The sequence below is a fragment of the Mus caroli genome, chromosome 9 (genome assembly GCF_900094665.2).
Source record: "Mus caroli chromosome 9, CAROLI_EIJ_v1.1, whole genome shotgun sequence".
Lineage (NCBI taxonomy): Eukaryota > Metazoa > Chordata > Mammalia > Rodentia > Muridae > Mus > Mus caroli.
In genome coordinates, this window is record NC_034578.1 from 117,111,145 (window position 1) to 117,127,183 (window position 16,039).

Consider the following 16,039-nt stretch of genomic DNA (forward strand, 5'->3'; position numbering starts at 1 on the left):
AATCAAATCAACACTGAGGGTGAGTGTAAATTTTGCTCTTGTTTTATGTGCCTTCATTTTATAAAATACTAGCATTAATGTATAAATTGGTGACTTGATTTATTTTAGTTATTCTGAGAGGAGTGATGTGAATGAAAAAAGATCAGTTGACTCAAACACTAAAAGAGAAAAGCCTGTTGTCCGCCCAGAAGAGATTCCTCCAGTTCCTGAGAACCGATTTTTACTTAGGAGGGATATGCCTGCTATCACTGTGGAGCCTGAACAGTAAGTAGGCTGGTGGGCGTGTTCCTCTTCTCTGCACTGTGTCCAGTACCTCACAGAAGCACCTTGCTCATAGTTTCATTTCAGACGGGATACCATGGAGCAGCCCACAGCACAGGACAGGAAGCAGAAGGTGGGAGCTGGGAGCGCTGTTACTCAGCTGGCTTTCTCCTTCCTCTTTTAATCTGCACATGGGGTAGTTAGTATGCACAGTCTTGTAGGGGTTGGATATCCAGTCAGGTTGACAGTGATGGTTAGCTATCGATAGCACTGTGTGTTCGTTCTATTTCTGATGGATGAGTTCATCAGCTCCTTGCAGCTTTACACTCCCTCCCTATGACTCACGCTCAGAGTACACAGAACGATGTTATGGGTAGTCACTCACTAGTCCAAGGAATAGCCCGGACCGCCCTTTCAGAATCCACACTTGAATACCTGAATAGGTAAAAGAAATTGGGCAAGTTAGTGAAGAGGGTGTGTTTTGTTGTTTTGGTTTGTGTTTTTTGTCTGATTACTTTTCAGGACGGCATCTTATCATGCCTCAGGTTAGCCTTGAACTTGGAATCCTTCTGCTTTATCTTCTAGAGGATTAGGGTTGCAGGTGTGTATATGCTGTCACACCTGGCAGGGAGGGAAGTGCTTATTAGAGGTCAGGGAAGGTTATATTACTGATCTTGCTGCATTGGCCGTTTGTTAAAGGGGGTGAGTCTTTTCAGAATGGATTATCAGGTTCATTGAGCTCTGTGGATCCAACTGAGTGGTGACATCAGTTTCAATTTCAATAGTGCAAAGTTAATTACATGGTGATGAGAGATACAGTTTAGTATCATAAATATTACTGTAGTTTCCCTGAATTGTGGCTTGAGATTTAATATCAGAAAATACCATTTAATGTACTTTGTATATTAGACTTAAATTTAGAAATATTAAAGGACACAAGCCAGGCATGGTGGCATATGCATGTAGCCCTGGCAATGGATAGGATTATTTGACCGTAGGATTGATGTCTGTCATGAACATCATAACAAGGTCTAGTCTCAAAAGAAGGAGGTAGAGAGGGAGGAGAGAAGAATGGTACTTGAGCAAAAGTGCTTCAGTGGGTACTGTAAGTTGTACATTCCTGTAAGGAGTTACTTAGAAAGCAAAGGAGTCAAGTGAACTGTGCCCAGCCCTTCAGCGGTTTCTTTGTTTTTTGTTTTTTCTTTGCTTGTTTACTTTTGAGACAGTGTCTTGCTGTCTAACCTAGACTGGTACTGTAGCTCCTTCACATGCTGGGATTGCAGGTGTGTGTTAATGTGCCTGGCTCCCTCTACACGTCTTCATTTAAAAAAATGCAAAATAAAGTAATAAAAAAAAACTTATTTTTCTTCCAAATACATATTTACTAATGGGATGAATGTAATTTTCCTGCGGCAGAATAACTCCATAGTAACTCAGAACTCAGAATAGATCTAGAGTTCAAGTTAGTGTTCTCTGTTAGAACAGTTGTCAGAGCTGTCTTCTGAAGTCTGCAGTAAGAGTTCACACACCTCTTCTTTGTAGGGCCATGTGTGTAGCACGTAAGGTGATAGTCGTGTCTGTATGTGGTGATGTGTTAGTGTGTGGATGATGTGGCTGCACCCATGAAACTCTATGCATGTTGACATTTGAATTTCATGTCATGAAGTAGGAAATTTGGTATTTTAAAGACTGTAGCTGTGCACTTGAACATTGAGAGAATGTTCTGTCTCTTGCACACCTTTAATTGTCATTACGAACTCTTTCAGGAACATTCCAGATGTTGCACCTGTTGTAAGTGATCAGAAACCATCTGTATCAAAGTCTGGACGGAAAATCAAAGGAAGAGGCACAATTGTACGTGTGTTAAAACTTTCTAATTTCAAATTGTTTACCTAAATTCTGACTTTTTTAACATTTTATTTTAAAAGTCAGAGGTTTAGTTTTAAATGGAACATTCTTCTCATTCAAGGAATTGTTTTTATTTCCCAAAGTTTTGGAAAGGCACTGCCATTGGTAGATACAGCTGTGGATGGATTTAATTATTCAGTGATACGATCCATGAAATAATGTTTTATTCAGACATTTTGGTCTCTGAGTAATGGAGGCTAATGAATGTGTTAGGGCTGCAAAGGGAACTTGAGGATTTCAGATGAATGTCTTGCCTCTTTTGCTTTTTGATGTCTTATATTTGAAATAACTTCCTACTTTCCTAAGTTGATACTTAAATTGATGCCTGCATTAGATCTTTTGCCTGACTCTGTCCTACAAGAGGCATTTTTAGAACAGTTACTACGCTTTCTGTGTTTAAAGCGCTATCACACACCTCCAAGGTCAAGATCCCACTCTGAGTCCAAAGATGATGACAGCAGTGAAACCCCTCCTCACTGGAAGGAGGAGATGCTGAGACTGAGAGCCTACAGGCCACCGAGCGGAGAGAAGTGGAGCAAAGGAGACAAGTAAGCACCTGGAGTGTGAGCACAGCCTGGAGCAGAGCTAAGTGCTGGAGAGGGACTGCCTGGCAGCCACTGGTAGGAGCAGCACTGCTGCCGCTAAGACCAAGGCTCTTCAGTCAGGTGCTGCTTCCTTTTGCTGAGAGTTTGAGTGGACTCTTAATTGCAGAAGTGATAAGGCCTCAGGCGCTACATACTAGATGTCTGACTTGACAAATACCTTACTCACAGGTGCGTGGATTGGTAAATAGAAGAGACTGCAAAGCATGGGAGTTCATTTCTGACTCCAAAGACTATTGAGTCTGCAATATGTTCAGATAATAGTGATTCCCTACAGTGTACAGTGTCTGTTTCTAAAGTGCACAGGCTCCAGAATAAAGAAAATTCAGCTTTATCCAGGCCTCGTGGCACTGTAATTCCAGTATTTGGGAGATGGAGGCCAGGCTGGATACATAATGAGTTTCAGGCCATCCTAGGCCACATAACAGGATCTTGTCTTCACAAAAAGATAGTAGTTGGTATTTACCTTGCAATCATGAGGATCCCAAATGTACATGGAAAGCTAAGTGTAGCAGCAAGCACTTCATAATCCCAGGGCTGGGGCGTCCTTGCAGCATGCTGTGCAGCTGTCTACTGTTGAACCTTAGGCCAATGAGAGATTTTTTTCAAAGAAATTAGTGTTCTTAAGAATGATACCTGAGGTGCTCTCTGCACATGTGCATATGTGTGCACCTGCACACATACAAACATTCGTGTGTAGGTGAATTTTTTAAAAAGAAGAAATAAGAAAACAAAGTTGAGTCAAGATTGGGCATCTAGCTCTGTAGTAGAGTGCTTGCTTAGCATGCATAAGGTCCTGAGTGGGATGCCCAGTACCACAAAAACAAGTAACTCAGCAGCAAGACTGGTTGGGGCCTGGGTTTCACACTCTTTGAGAAATTTCTCTTAGAGGAAGAAGGTTGTTAGTAGATCATATTGCGAGCTGTGTATCTCTACAGAACTTCTGGTTAGTTGGTATGATTTTTACAAACACTCAGAGTCTATTTCACTTAAAAAACAAGGATCATGGGACTGGAGCGATGGCTGAGTGGTTAAGAGCCTTGGCTGCTCTTCTAGAGGATCTGGGTTCAATTCCCAGCACCCACATGGCAGCTCAGAACTGTCTGTACCTCCAGTAACAGAGGGTCTGACACCCTTACACAGACATACATGCAGGCAAAACACCAATGTACATGAAATGAAAATAAATTAGAAAGGAAAAAAAATCACCAAAAAGCAAGGATCTTTTGTGAGTCTGGTAATAGTTGTCATCACTCTGATTTATGTTAAAGTGTTGGTGGAATTGGGTACTCTCATCAGAAGTATGTTTCTAAGACACAAAGTGTTCACAGATAACCTCATGCACGTTATGCTCCTCCTCTTACAGGCTGAGTGACCCCTGTTCAAGCCGATGGGATGAAAGAAGCCTGTCCCAGAGATCCAGATCATGGTCCTATAATGGATACTATTCAGATCTTAGTACAGCGAGACACTCTGATGGTCACCACAAGAAACACAGAAAAGAAAAGAAGTTTAAGCATAAAAAAAAAGCTAAAAAGCAGAAACATTGCAGAAGACACAGACAGACAAAAAAGAGAAGAATAGTTATGCCTGATTTGGAACCCTCAAGATCTCCCACCCACCGAATGAAGTCCTCCTGTGTTAGAGAAAGGAGATCTCGTGCCTCCTCCTCCTCCTCTCATCACTCATCCAAGCGGGACTGGTCTAAATCAGACCAGGATGACCGGAGTGCTTCAACCCATTCTAGCAGAGACTCCTACAGATCTAAGTCTCATTCACAATCAGATTCTAGAGGGAGCTCTAGATCAAGGGCTGTGTCAAAGTCCTCATCTCGTTGTCTCAACAGATCAAAGTCTAGATCTAGTTCCAGGTCAGGACCCCGAAGAACATCAATATCCCCCAAAAAACCTGCTCAGCTGAGTGAAAATAAGCCAGTTAAGACAGAACCTTTAAGGCCATCAATGCCACAGAATGGAAATGTGCTAGTACAACCAGTGGCAGCAGAAAACATTCCTGTAATACCATTGAGTGACAGCCCTCCCCCTTCTAGGTGGAAGCCTGGGCAGAAGCCCTGGAAGCCCTCTTACGAGCGAATTCAGGAGATGAAAGCTAAAACAACCCACTTGCTGCCTGTCCAAAGCACATACAGTTTAACAAATATTAAAGCAACCGTGAGTTCATCATCTTATCACAAAAGAGAAAAACCTTCAGAAAGTGATGGGAGTGCTTATTCAAAGTACAGTGATAGAAGTTCTGGAAGCTCAGGAAGGTCGGGGAGCAAGTCTTCTAGGAGCAGGTCATCCTCCAGGTCATACACAAGGTCAAGGTCACGAAGTCTCCCTACTTCACGCTCACTCTCTAGGTCTCCATCATCTAGGTCTCACTCACCAAATAAGTACAGTGATGGTTCCCAGCACAGTAGGTCCTCTTCATATACTTCTGTTAGCAGTGATGATGGAAGACGAGCCACGTTTAGATCCAACAGGAAAAAAAGTGTCACTTCAAATAAAAGACATCGCAGTAACTCTGAAAAGACACGTCACAGTAAATATGTCAGAGGCAGAGAGAAATCCTCATGTCACAGAAAGTATAGTGAAAGCAGATCATCTTTAGATTACTCTTCAGACAGTGACCAGTCACATGTTCAAGTATACTCAGCCCCAGAGAAGGAGAAGCAGGGAAAAGTGGAAGCATTGAATGATAAGCAGGGGAAAGGCAGAGAAGAAGGAAAACCCAAGCCTGAATGGGAATGTCCTCGTTCTAAAAAGAGAACTCCGAAAGATGATCTCCCTGATCACTCTAGAGATGACAGTGTATCCAAAGGGAAGAATTGTGCGGGCAGTAAATGGGACTCGGAATCAAACTCGGAACAAGATGTGACTAAGAGCAGGAAAAGTGATCCCCGGAGAGGTTCAGAAAAGGAGGAGGGTGAAGCCTCTTCAGACTCCGAGTCAGAAGTTGGCCAGAGTCACATCAAAGCCAAACCCCCAGCAAAGCCTCCAACAAGCACTTTTCTGCCCAGCAGCGACGGTGCCTGGAAGTCTAGGAGACCACAGTCTTCAGCCTCTGAGTCAGAGAGCTCCTGCTCCAACTTGGGGAACATTAGAGTAGAGCCCCAGAAGCAGAAACACTCAAAGGATGATCTTAAGGGGGATCACACAAAAAGGGCGAGAGAGAAATCAAAAGCTAAAAAGGACAAAAAACACAAGACTCCAAAACGGAAGCAAGCTTTCCACTGGCAACCTCCACTCGAGTTTGGTGACGATGAGGAGGAGGAGATGAATGGAAAGCAAGTTACACAGGACCCAAAAGAGAAAAGGCATGTCTCTGAGAAGTGTGAAGCTGTGAAAGACAGCATTCTAAAAGTCGAGAAAACCTGTGATGAAGGCAGTTCTCCAAGTAAACCCAAGGAGGGTACTTTAGAGCAGGACCCACTTGCAGAGGGTGGACATGATCCCAGCTCTTGTTCTGCACCTCTGAAAGTGGAGGAAAACATGACCAACTCTCCACCTAGCACCCAGCATCTTGAAGAGCATGTCCCAGGTGGAGGGGAGGACGTGCTTCAGACAGATGACAACATGGAGATTTGCACCCCTGATAGAACTTCCCCTGCAAAGGGAGAGGTGGTGTCCCCTTTAGCAAACCACAGGATAGACAGCCCAGAGGTGAGCATTATTCCAGAGCAGGATGAGTCTATGGCACATCCTAGAGCAGGAGGGAAACAAGAGAGTAGCATGTCTGAAAGCAAGACCTTGGGTGAAAGTGGGGTTAAACAGGACAGCTCTAGCAGTGTGACCAGTCCTGTAGAAACTGCTGGAAAGAAGGAGGGGGCTGAGAAGAGCCAGATGAACCTCACAGATAAGTGGAAGCCATTGCAAGGTGTAGGGAATCTGTCAGTGTCTGCTGCAACCACATCTAGTGCTCTGGATGTGAAGGCATTATCTACTGTGCCTGAAGTGAAACCACAAGGCTTGAGGATAGAAATCAAAAGCAAAAATAAGGTTCGGCCTGGCTCTCTCTTTGATGAAGTAAGAAAGACGGCACGCCTAAATCGAAGGCCACGGAATCAAGAGAGTTCCAGTGATGATCAGACACCTAGTCGGGATGGTGATAGCCAGTCCAGGAGTCCACACAGATCTCGAAGTAAATCCGAAACCAAATCTCGACACAGAACAAGGTCTGTCTCATACAGTCACTCACGAAGTCGATCTAGAAGCTCTACCTCATCTTACCGGTAAGAAATATTCCCTTTGGGTTTTTTTTTTTTTTTTTTTTTTTTTCTTTTACCCCTAAGGAGAGTCTGCTGTCAGCTCAGAAAAACATTAGCATTAGAAGTGTGATTGATCACTGTTTCCAGATATCTGACAAGGGAATAAGAAGCATTCCACATGACCAAAACCACTGATAGAGGACATAAATAGGGAGAGGGCATTTCAGGACAAGAAATGGACTCGGCTGAAGAGACCTGTAGTTTTATCACTTGGGCAATGAAACCTCTTGCCATGACTGGTGGCGAGTTCTTCATATTCAAAGATGTGAAGTACCTGGCCTTCTTGTGCAGGTTGCCATGCCTTTGGATAGAATCCTTTGAGCAGATTCTGTAGGGCTTATAGATTATTGAACTTACTACTCTGTTACACGTGTAAAAGGTAGATGCCATGCATGGAGGCAGAGTTGCTAAGTCGACCTTGGTGATCATGGTGGAATTTTTGTTGGAGACCTATCCAGCATTTGTCATCAGGAAAGACTTGAAGAGTACAAAGACTGAGAGTGAAAGCTAAGAAAAGGTGTTCACAGTAACAGGAAGCCAAATAAGTAGTTGTGTTCATGGACATGTACATAGGCCTGTTGCAGTCTTTCCTGACTTTATTTTATTGGTTAAACCATGGTGCCTTCTGGATTACTTCTTTTGCAGTCCATGACAAAAGTTTGTAAGAGACCTTTCCCTGCTTGTGCTCCCCTCCTGCCCTGTTCATCCCAATAGTGTGGGGAGTGCACATAGTATATGCTTTCTCACTCACTCCATTGTAGATCAAGAAGCTACTCTAGAAGCCGGAGCAGGGACTGGTATAGCAGAGGCCGGACCCGCAGCCGGAGCAGTTCCTATGGAAGTTTCCATAGTCACAGGTGAGCTTGTGGTCTCACCCTGATGAGTGGTGTCCAGTCACTTGCAGTGGACCACTTCTGGGACACAACAGGACAGCTGTTGATCTGTCCTTGTCAAATACCACCCTGAACTGTTTCTCATCCAGCTCTCTGAGAGCTCTGGAACTCTGCCTGGCTGTTTGTAGATGAGATCTTAGCAGAGTAAGGCAAAAGAAGCAGTCGGATTGAGAGGCCATGCCACTCCTACCTGCTCTGTGCATAGATGTCACTGAGGTCACAAGTAGAGTCACCTCTTCTTGACCTACTTAGGGGTTACGACAGGCTACAGCAGGAAACCGAGAGGAACGTGAGTGCTGGGTGCAGTTTTCTATTTCCCTGGTGCTGCTCTCTTTGGCCTTGTGGTATTTTCTGCTCTGAGCACTCATATAAGTGGGCCTTCTCCCTTCCCACCCAACTGAGAGCCTCCTCAGAAAACTACCTAAAGCTTAGTTCTAAAGAAATCCCAGCACACTTGAGATAAACACACAATAGTTATCGCATTTCACTGTATTTTCACTTTGATGGGCAAAAATGTCTAGATTGTTACTGTGGCCTGTGCCCTAATGCACAAGGTGATAGCCCTCTATGGTCCATACTAGGACGTCCAGCAGGAGCCGGTCCAGGAGCAGCTCCTATGACCTCCACAGCCGTTCCAGGTAAGTGCTGCTGGGAGGCCCAGAGTGCTGGGTAGGGGTTGGCTTGTGCTGCTGGGGATTGATCCCAGGGCCTCAGGCACAAAACACAGCACATCTACTGCCATGGATCTTATTCTTTAGCCTAAATGATGCATTTCTAATTAAGTAACTTTAATGCATATTTTTTCTAAAATTACACATACACAAAAAGATCTTATAATTTTTATCTGTTGGTTCATTGTACTCCAGTCAGAAATGACAATATCTGTCATTTCTTGTGAATATAATTATCCAATAAAATCAAGATTCAATCACACTAACTCCATGTTAATTTTGTGATATTTTTCAATGCAGAAAAGAAATTAACATTTCTCTCTTTAACATGGTAAGTCCAATTGGGTGCAATTGCTGGATGTTCCTAGAACTTCTTATGCAACTGTCCTCACACCTCCAGAGAGTACCCGTGTGAGCCAGTACCCTCTGATGGCCCTAAAAAGGAGCCTTTCTGTATTTGAATGGAACACTGTGTGTCATTGCTATTTAAGCAGATCCTACACCTACGATAGTTACTACAGCCGGAGTCGCAGCCGCAGCCGCAGCCAGAGGAGTGACAGTTACCATCGTGGTAGAAGTTACAACAGGCGGTCCAGGTGGGTCCCTGGGTTAGAGCACTGGAAGAGACTAGGCACTTGGTGTGAGTGGGCTATCAGAGGAACACCTCCCCTGGAGTTTCATTGGCCTACAGACAGCTATTAAACATGGCCTTGGTACAGAGAGTTGGCAGGTGAAGGTTGTCAGTTGCTGTTTTATAGTTGACACTAAAATGAGTTTTATTCATGTAACTTTAATTAAACATTTCTTTTGGAAGAGGAGTAAGGAGAAGACCAAATCATGGCTCACATCTGCAAATCAGGCCAGTCTGCTGTTTTATTAAAATGTGATTGTCTCGGCCGCAGGGTTGAATCCTATATCTTGTTATTTAATGAATAAGATGTGACCTTATCATAACTCTTGAATTGTCCTTTGCTGATGGGTGCTGTCACCCTTCATTATCCTTTGCAAGTCCAGAAAACTTCCTACAGACCGTGCACATGGGTACCCCCTTGACTGACTGTTTCAGGGGTGGCCAGCTGGGCATGCCAGTGCATGAGCCCCTCCACCTGCTAGCTCCAGCTTCAGCTCTTTCTGACTTCTCTCCTCCAGTGTTCTAGAGCTTCCCTTCTGCTCAGAAATCCAAGTGACAGCTCTGTCACTTGTCTTTGTGTCCTGAAGTGATCAGTCACCTCCCACCCCTCAGCCCCCACATCTCATATTCTTCACTGCAGCCCATTGCCCAGGGAACATCCCATCTCCATCGCACTAACCCTAGAACCTTGGGGGTTTCAGTGAACAAACTTGCCTGTCCATTGTCTTGAGCTGTCCTTGAGCTCTTGTTCTAGGTGTACTTGTGGTGGGATGGACTACACTTACCATAACAAGTTGCCTCGCTCTCAGAAAAGCTTTTTAAATGAGCTTAAAGACCACCATAACCAAGTTTTAGTGAGACTCTGTCCCTTTAACCCCTTCCTGCTTCAGTCTAGTCTAGTATTGACATTTACTGGATATAGTAGAAAAATAGTTTGCTCATTTTTATGAATGGATTTCAAGTAAATTTCCCACTCTTGTGAGGTTTCTTTATTGTTATCTTAACCTTGATTTTACTACCATTTAAAACATCCTCGAAAAATCCATAGTGTTGCAATAGTTAGAACAGAAAATGGGAGTTGATGGCGTTGTTTTGTTGTTTTGTTCTCTTATACAGGAGTGGTAGATCCTATGGCTCAGACAGTGAAAGTGACAGAAGTTACTCTCATCACCGGAGCCCCAGCGAGAGCAGCAGATACAGCTGAGATGTCTCTGTATAGATTGTGTCTTAAGTGTAAATACCTGGTAACTTAAAGCTTAAGAAACTGGATGGCAGTCTGTTGTGTTTTAGTATTAGACCTCAATCCAATAGTGGATATTTCTTGTCACTTATTTACATGTGCGCAAAAGAATTTAAAGTGCAGATGTCCCTAGAAATATTTTTATGACCCATTTTACAGTAGGCAACTATGGAATTTTCAGTTTCTTGAATCAAGAAATGGTAAATTTGATGTAAGTATGATTTTCAGTGTCACTGTAGATAGGGTTTTCTGTAGATCACATTGTCTGTAGAATTCAGATTTCTTTTTGTTTCAGGTTTTAGCATCCATGCTGCCAAACAGAATTGTGGAGAGTGTCTAAGGCACATGTTCTCCATGTCCCCATGTCCCCATGCTGGTTGTCGTCTTGGTGTGTGCTGTCAGATGAGGCTATCCACATCCATATTGACCATGGCCAGGTGTGCAGGGTGGTAGCTCATGCCTCTGTGTCTGCAGCAGTCCGTCCCAGCTGTGGGCACCCACACTGCCTGAGGGCTCTGCCTTGTCACAGTGAATGCCAGCCCAGCCACCCCAGCTCCTGCTTTGGTGCTTGGTGCCTTTGGTTCCTCATATACCCTATGTCATATTGTCACACACTGCATTTCCTGATGCCAGGAAATGAATTGTGATTTTTTTTTTTAAATTCACTGGCACCAAAAATAATTTCTTCTGAGCTGGGTTCACTGTGAGTGTAGGGGCTTCTTCCAAACACAGATAAGTGGTGGAGGTCCCTTGGAACAGAACCTGTATGGCTGGTCATCTTGTTCTGCACATGTGTGCTAACGCGCCAGCTGAAGAAAGTTCTTCGGAAGCAGCTCCACAGACACTCCAGCGGCCAAGCGTCTCTCTCACTGTGGCAATAGTAGCAGCCCTGCCCCAACCATCCTATTCCCTGTTTGTGTCGAGACACCCCCCATCCCACCCCACCCCACCCCACATGCTGCCCCCTGACTCCATGAAGCCCTGCCTGATGGAGGAAACCCAGGAAAAAAGTTGGGGGCAGCAGGGTCACAGGCTCTGCTGCACAGAAAGGGGTTCTTATGGCTTTGTGTGGCTCCTCCAGGAAGAATCTAACCTGTAAAACTAGTGTGGGTTTGTTTCTTTGTTTTGTTTTACTCTTTAGTTTGCATTTTTCCCCAAGTGTACTTAATCACCTTAGTGCCGGTTAAATCCAGTTCACAGACTTCCTGTCAGGTACATGGTGTAGAAGTCTGTACTATCCTATCCCACCCAGGCCTTGCTAGTGCATTTGGGAAGAGAAAAGGCCTTGGGCTGGAGGAAATTACTAAAACCCTGGCCAGATGGAGGGAAAGTACTGGATATATGAAAGTAGTCTTCCAGGGCCATGTGGCTCAGTGATATATAGCATGTGCTTAGCATGTAAGTAGCTCTGAGATGAGAGGTCAGCACCCCACAAATAAATAATGGTGTTACTCTGTGATGTATGTAAGCAGCATTTTGGTGGCCAGCCAGCTGTTGTTCACCACGTCTGTAAATTAGTTAATTAGAAAGAAGGATAACATCAGAACTCAGTGCTTGGCGGGTTAGACGTGTGGTTTATAGTGAGTGGGTCCTCCGCCCCCCCCTTTAAAGTTGCCGACAAAGAAGGGTGTTTGAATCTAGTATTCAGTAGGAAGAATGCATTCAGAGCCCAAATAAACTGGCAAATGTAATTAGTAAGAAAAGGTCACTATTGGGCCATATATTCTTATTTGGTTGCTGTGTAACAAGTTATCCCAAATTTCTCAGCCTAAGAGTGCCCATGCATCATTGACAAACAGGCACAGTAGGGTTGACTCATCTGCTCAGGGTCTCAAGGTAAGGTCTGGAAGAGCTCATTTCTCAGAAGACTCTGGGAAGAGGTGACTTGTAGCTGGGCCCTTCTAGAGCCCTTGGTGGATACCCACATCGCCTGCTGTAGGCCTTGCCAGCTTCAACCACCAGGAACCCTTTGAGTCTTGTCTTTTTTTCAAAACCTCTGCCCTCCTCCTGCTTTAAGGGTCCATGTAAGTAAGATCAGGCTCCAGAGATAAATCTCTACTCGAAGTCCCATGGCCAGAGGAGTTACAGACATTGGCGGGTTCTAGGGATTAGCATAGGAAGAGGAAGGGCATCCACCTACCACCTACTGCTGCATGGACAGGGCTTAACCTGTACCAACAGGCACTCATGTTCAGTAATGTCAACCTTGCTGTTTATACTCCAGTGAATACGGAAATGGCTTTTCTTCTTATCCATGATCATTCTGTATTTTGAAGTTATTTTTTTAATAAAATTGAATTATGTTGTGTAATGTGCTTAATAGAAGACGCTTTATTGGATGATTTTGTAACATCCTGTTTACTGCAAGTGGCATAGTTGATATTGTTCAAAAATGTAGAAAATACTTTTGTACATACTAGCAATGTCTAATTTGTATATACTTCTATTAAATTTCTCTACAACTTGAAAAGGATCTTGTAGAAATGAAAATACATGCTGAGTTTGAGTCTGCCTGCTTGGTCTTTCTTTACTCAAACTCCAGTTTCTGATACAGCCAAGCGAAGAGACTTGTCCATTGGCAGGTTACTGGGGTGCAGGAGTGACCTGGGAGAGCCTGGCAGAAACACACCCTTTGGTGGGATGCAACTCCAGGTCTCCTCCCTTTGTCCTCAGCAAGTCATCTGACTGTGGCACCCATCATCACTCACCTCCTAAGAACGACCTTGTGACATTTGAACACACAGGTGAGAACCTGCTGGCTAAGCAGAGTGAACCTGCTAGCTTGTTTGCAGAGAACTGGGTTTGCTAAGCAGTGTTTCCCCAACTTGGGAAACTGAAAATTGTCAAATGTGGGTGTTTTATTTTTTATTTAGAGAAAATGCCAGGTGTGGTAGGGTAGTGCACATCTTTAACCCCAGCAGAAGAGGGTGGATCTCTTGAGTTCAAGGCCAGACAGGACTGCATAGTAAGACTATTTAAAAATTTTTTTAATTTAGCCGGGTGTGGTGGCAGGACAGCCAGGGCTATACAGAGAAACCCTGTCTTGAAAAACCAAAAAAAAAAAAAAAAAATTAAAATTAAAAAAAAATTTAAAGCCAGGCATGGTGAAACACGCCTTTAATCCCAGCACTTGGGAAGCAGAGGCAGACGGATTTCTGAGTCCCAGGCCAGCCTGGTCTACAGAGTGAGTTCCAGGACAGCCAGAGCTATACAGAGAAACCCTGTCTCAAAAAACAACAAAACTAATTTAAAAAGAAAATTAGGCAGGGTGGTGGTGGCGCACGCCTTTAATCCCAGCACTTGGGAGGCAGAGGCAGGAGGATTTCTGAGTTCGAGGACAGTCAGTGCTACACAGAGAAACCCTGTCTCGAAAAAAAGAAAATTAGCTGTTTTTGGCCTCATAGGCCTATAGTCCCAGCACTTGCAAGATGGAGACAGGAGGATCCACTAAAGATCATCCTGGGCTACATGAGATCTTGTTCCCACACTGTCAGAAGAGAGAGAGGATACCAGGGAAGCCTGTTGTGGTCTTTGTGGAGTTCACAGAACTTTATTTGCACCTGATAAAAGCCTGATTGATAGCTGGTCAGTACTGGGGCATCATGTCACTTCTTTAATTAGCCGGAGAAAGGCATTGAGCCCACAGTTCTGTGAGGGATGTGGGGGCTGGATGAGCCTCAGTGGATAAGACTACAGCAACCAGGAATCTATCTGTCTCAGCTATTGCATGCTTGCTGAGTAGAGGCCAGGTTCAATTCCAAAAACCTACATGGCAGATCAGTCATAACTCCAGTTGCAGAGGATTCAACTCCTGGCCTCTGCTCAACAAGCACGCAAATAGTGCACAGGCAAAATGCCCATAACGTGTTAAAAAGACAGGTCAGAATGTCTAGCTGAGACAGACTCCTGGTCGCTGTAGTCTCTCGGGCACCTTGAGGGATGAGTACACCACAGCACAGGCTGCACTCTGAGGCCTGGGCCTCTTGCCGTAGCTGCTTCCTCCCTGTGGTTTATAGTAGCCTGGTGTTGCCGTCTTCAATACCAAACCTCATACAAACAGTAAGACCAAACTCCACAGGCTAAGGCTGAGGCACCTGGGAGATACCAAGGCAGAATGTGGGTTTTAAAAGGGCCAGAACTACACCTATGTCCACTGAACCCTAACCCTGATCCCTGCTGCCCACATGCAGATTCTGAGGACCATTGTCTATGCCCTAACTTTAAGAGGAGTCTGCCTCCCTGAAGACCATGTCTGGAAACATTTAGGGCTCAGAAGACCTCTAGAACCCCCACTACTGGGCAGACATGTAGGACCCGATGGTCTCTGCACAGCTGTGATGGACGTAGGCCTTCACACTGCTGCTGGTCACATCTCACTGAGTTAAGGGGGTGGGGGCTTCCGCATGAAGTACCACAGCCCAAGGTTGTGGAGGTCTAGGGTCTCTGGGAGCCTTTTGGAAGTTTCCAGGGAGGCTCTCCTGCTGAGGTCTTGGACTTGGTGTGGGAAAGGGAACCTGCTGGTTTGCATTAGGCTCCCACCCTTGTGCAGCTGTGGCCCATTAGTGCTGGACTCGGCAGCCAAAACTGAGGGAGATGGAGGCCACGTACTGTACACCCTCCCCCTCCAGCCAGCACCACCCGCTTTTTGGACTGCCTAACTTGCATTTCTGTTACCTGGTGAGCTTAGTTTTTCCCCAGCCAAGTGCAGGAACCCCAATCAGTTTGGGGCTGTCTCCTTGTTCTCCAAAGTGAAGTTTGGCCTGGAGTCACCCAGCTTTAGGGGTCTAAAGCACCCACCTCTATCATGGTCATGAGTGCTCCGGCCCCTAAACCAACCAACTGAACTTGAGGTTGTGGCCTAGAATCCTTCCTCTGCTCCCATCTTGTCCCTCCAGTTGGCTGTACCCCATGTCCTAACCACTCAGTTCTGCAGCCATGAACACAAGGGGGCTTCTGGCTTTTGCAGCTGTTGCTAGTGACAAGCCCAGTGTGCCCTCTTGCCCTCAGTCGGAGTTCAGAGAACCCAAATGAGACAGCAGGGGTCGGGTCGGTAGGGGTGTCATTCCTTTACGTTAGCCAAGGCCAGTACCAGCTTCTTCCAACCTCCCAGCACAGCATCTACATGTTTTCTCTCTCTGCGGGACTCTCCTTGTCCACCCAGTAGGTAGACAGCCCTGCCCTTCCCACCTCCCAGGTCAGTGCAGCAATCAACTGAGTCAGGCGAGAAACTTGGGTTTTGGGAAATGTAGGAGACATCATCGGTAATTGACAGGTTCACAGCTTCAACCTAGAGCCTCAGATTCGGGCAGCGGCTCACTGCCCCAGGTAGGGGCATGCCCTGCGCATGTGAAGGAAGGGGCTCTCCTCTCTGTCCCTACCTTTCTTCACACCACCTACTCAGCTTCCTTGCTCAGGGGTAGTCAGCCCAATGTCCAGTGAGAGATCCTTGCATTCTGAGGGGACAGACCTTCGACTATTTGATGACACCTGCTTGGCTCCAGAGAAAGGTGCACACCCAAGGAGACTGCTATGGCTGGAGTGGAATGGCCAGGCTGGAGCAGTG

The 16,039-nt window shown here is 45.3% G+C and overlaps 1 protein-coding gene across 9 annotated transcripts in view; it reads left to right on the plus strand.

Annotated features, from left to right (window-relative positions):
* Positions 1-13,353, plus strand: part of Nktr (natural killer cell triggering receptor) — a 37,655-nt gene extending 24,302 nt beyond the window's left edge. For 5 of the 9 annotated variants that reach the window (XM_029481212.1, XM_029481211.1, XM_021171525.2 and 2 more), the window contains 8 exons: positions 109-264; positions 2,028-2,115; positions 2,572-2,717; positions 4,138-7,005; positions 7,803-7,898; positions 8,516-8,572; positions 9,097-9,201; positions 10,353-13,353. In XM_029481212.1, the coding sequence (XP_029337072.1) occupies positions 109-264; positions 2,028-2,115; positions 2,572-2,717; positions 4,138-7,005; positions 7,803-7,898; positions 8,516-8,572; positions 9,097-9,201; positions 10,353-10,440 (3,604 nt within the window). In that variant the 3' untranslated portion in view covers positions 10,441-13,353. The remainder of the gene's footprint in view (positions 1-108; positions 265-2,027; positions 2,116-2,571; positions 2,718-4,137; positions 7,006-7,802; positions 7,899-8,515; positions 8,573-9,096; positions 9,202-10,352) is intronic. The other 4 variants (XM_021171521.2, XM_021171523.2, XM_021171524.2 and 1 more) reach the window with 2 other exon arrangements.
* Positions 13,354-16,039: the final 2,686 nt, after the last annotated feature.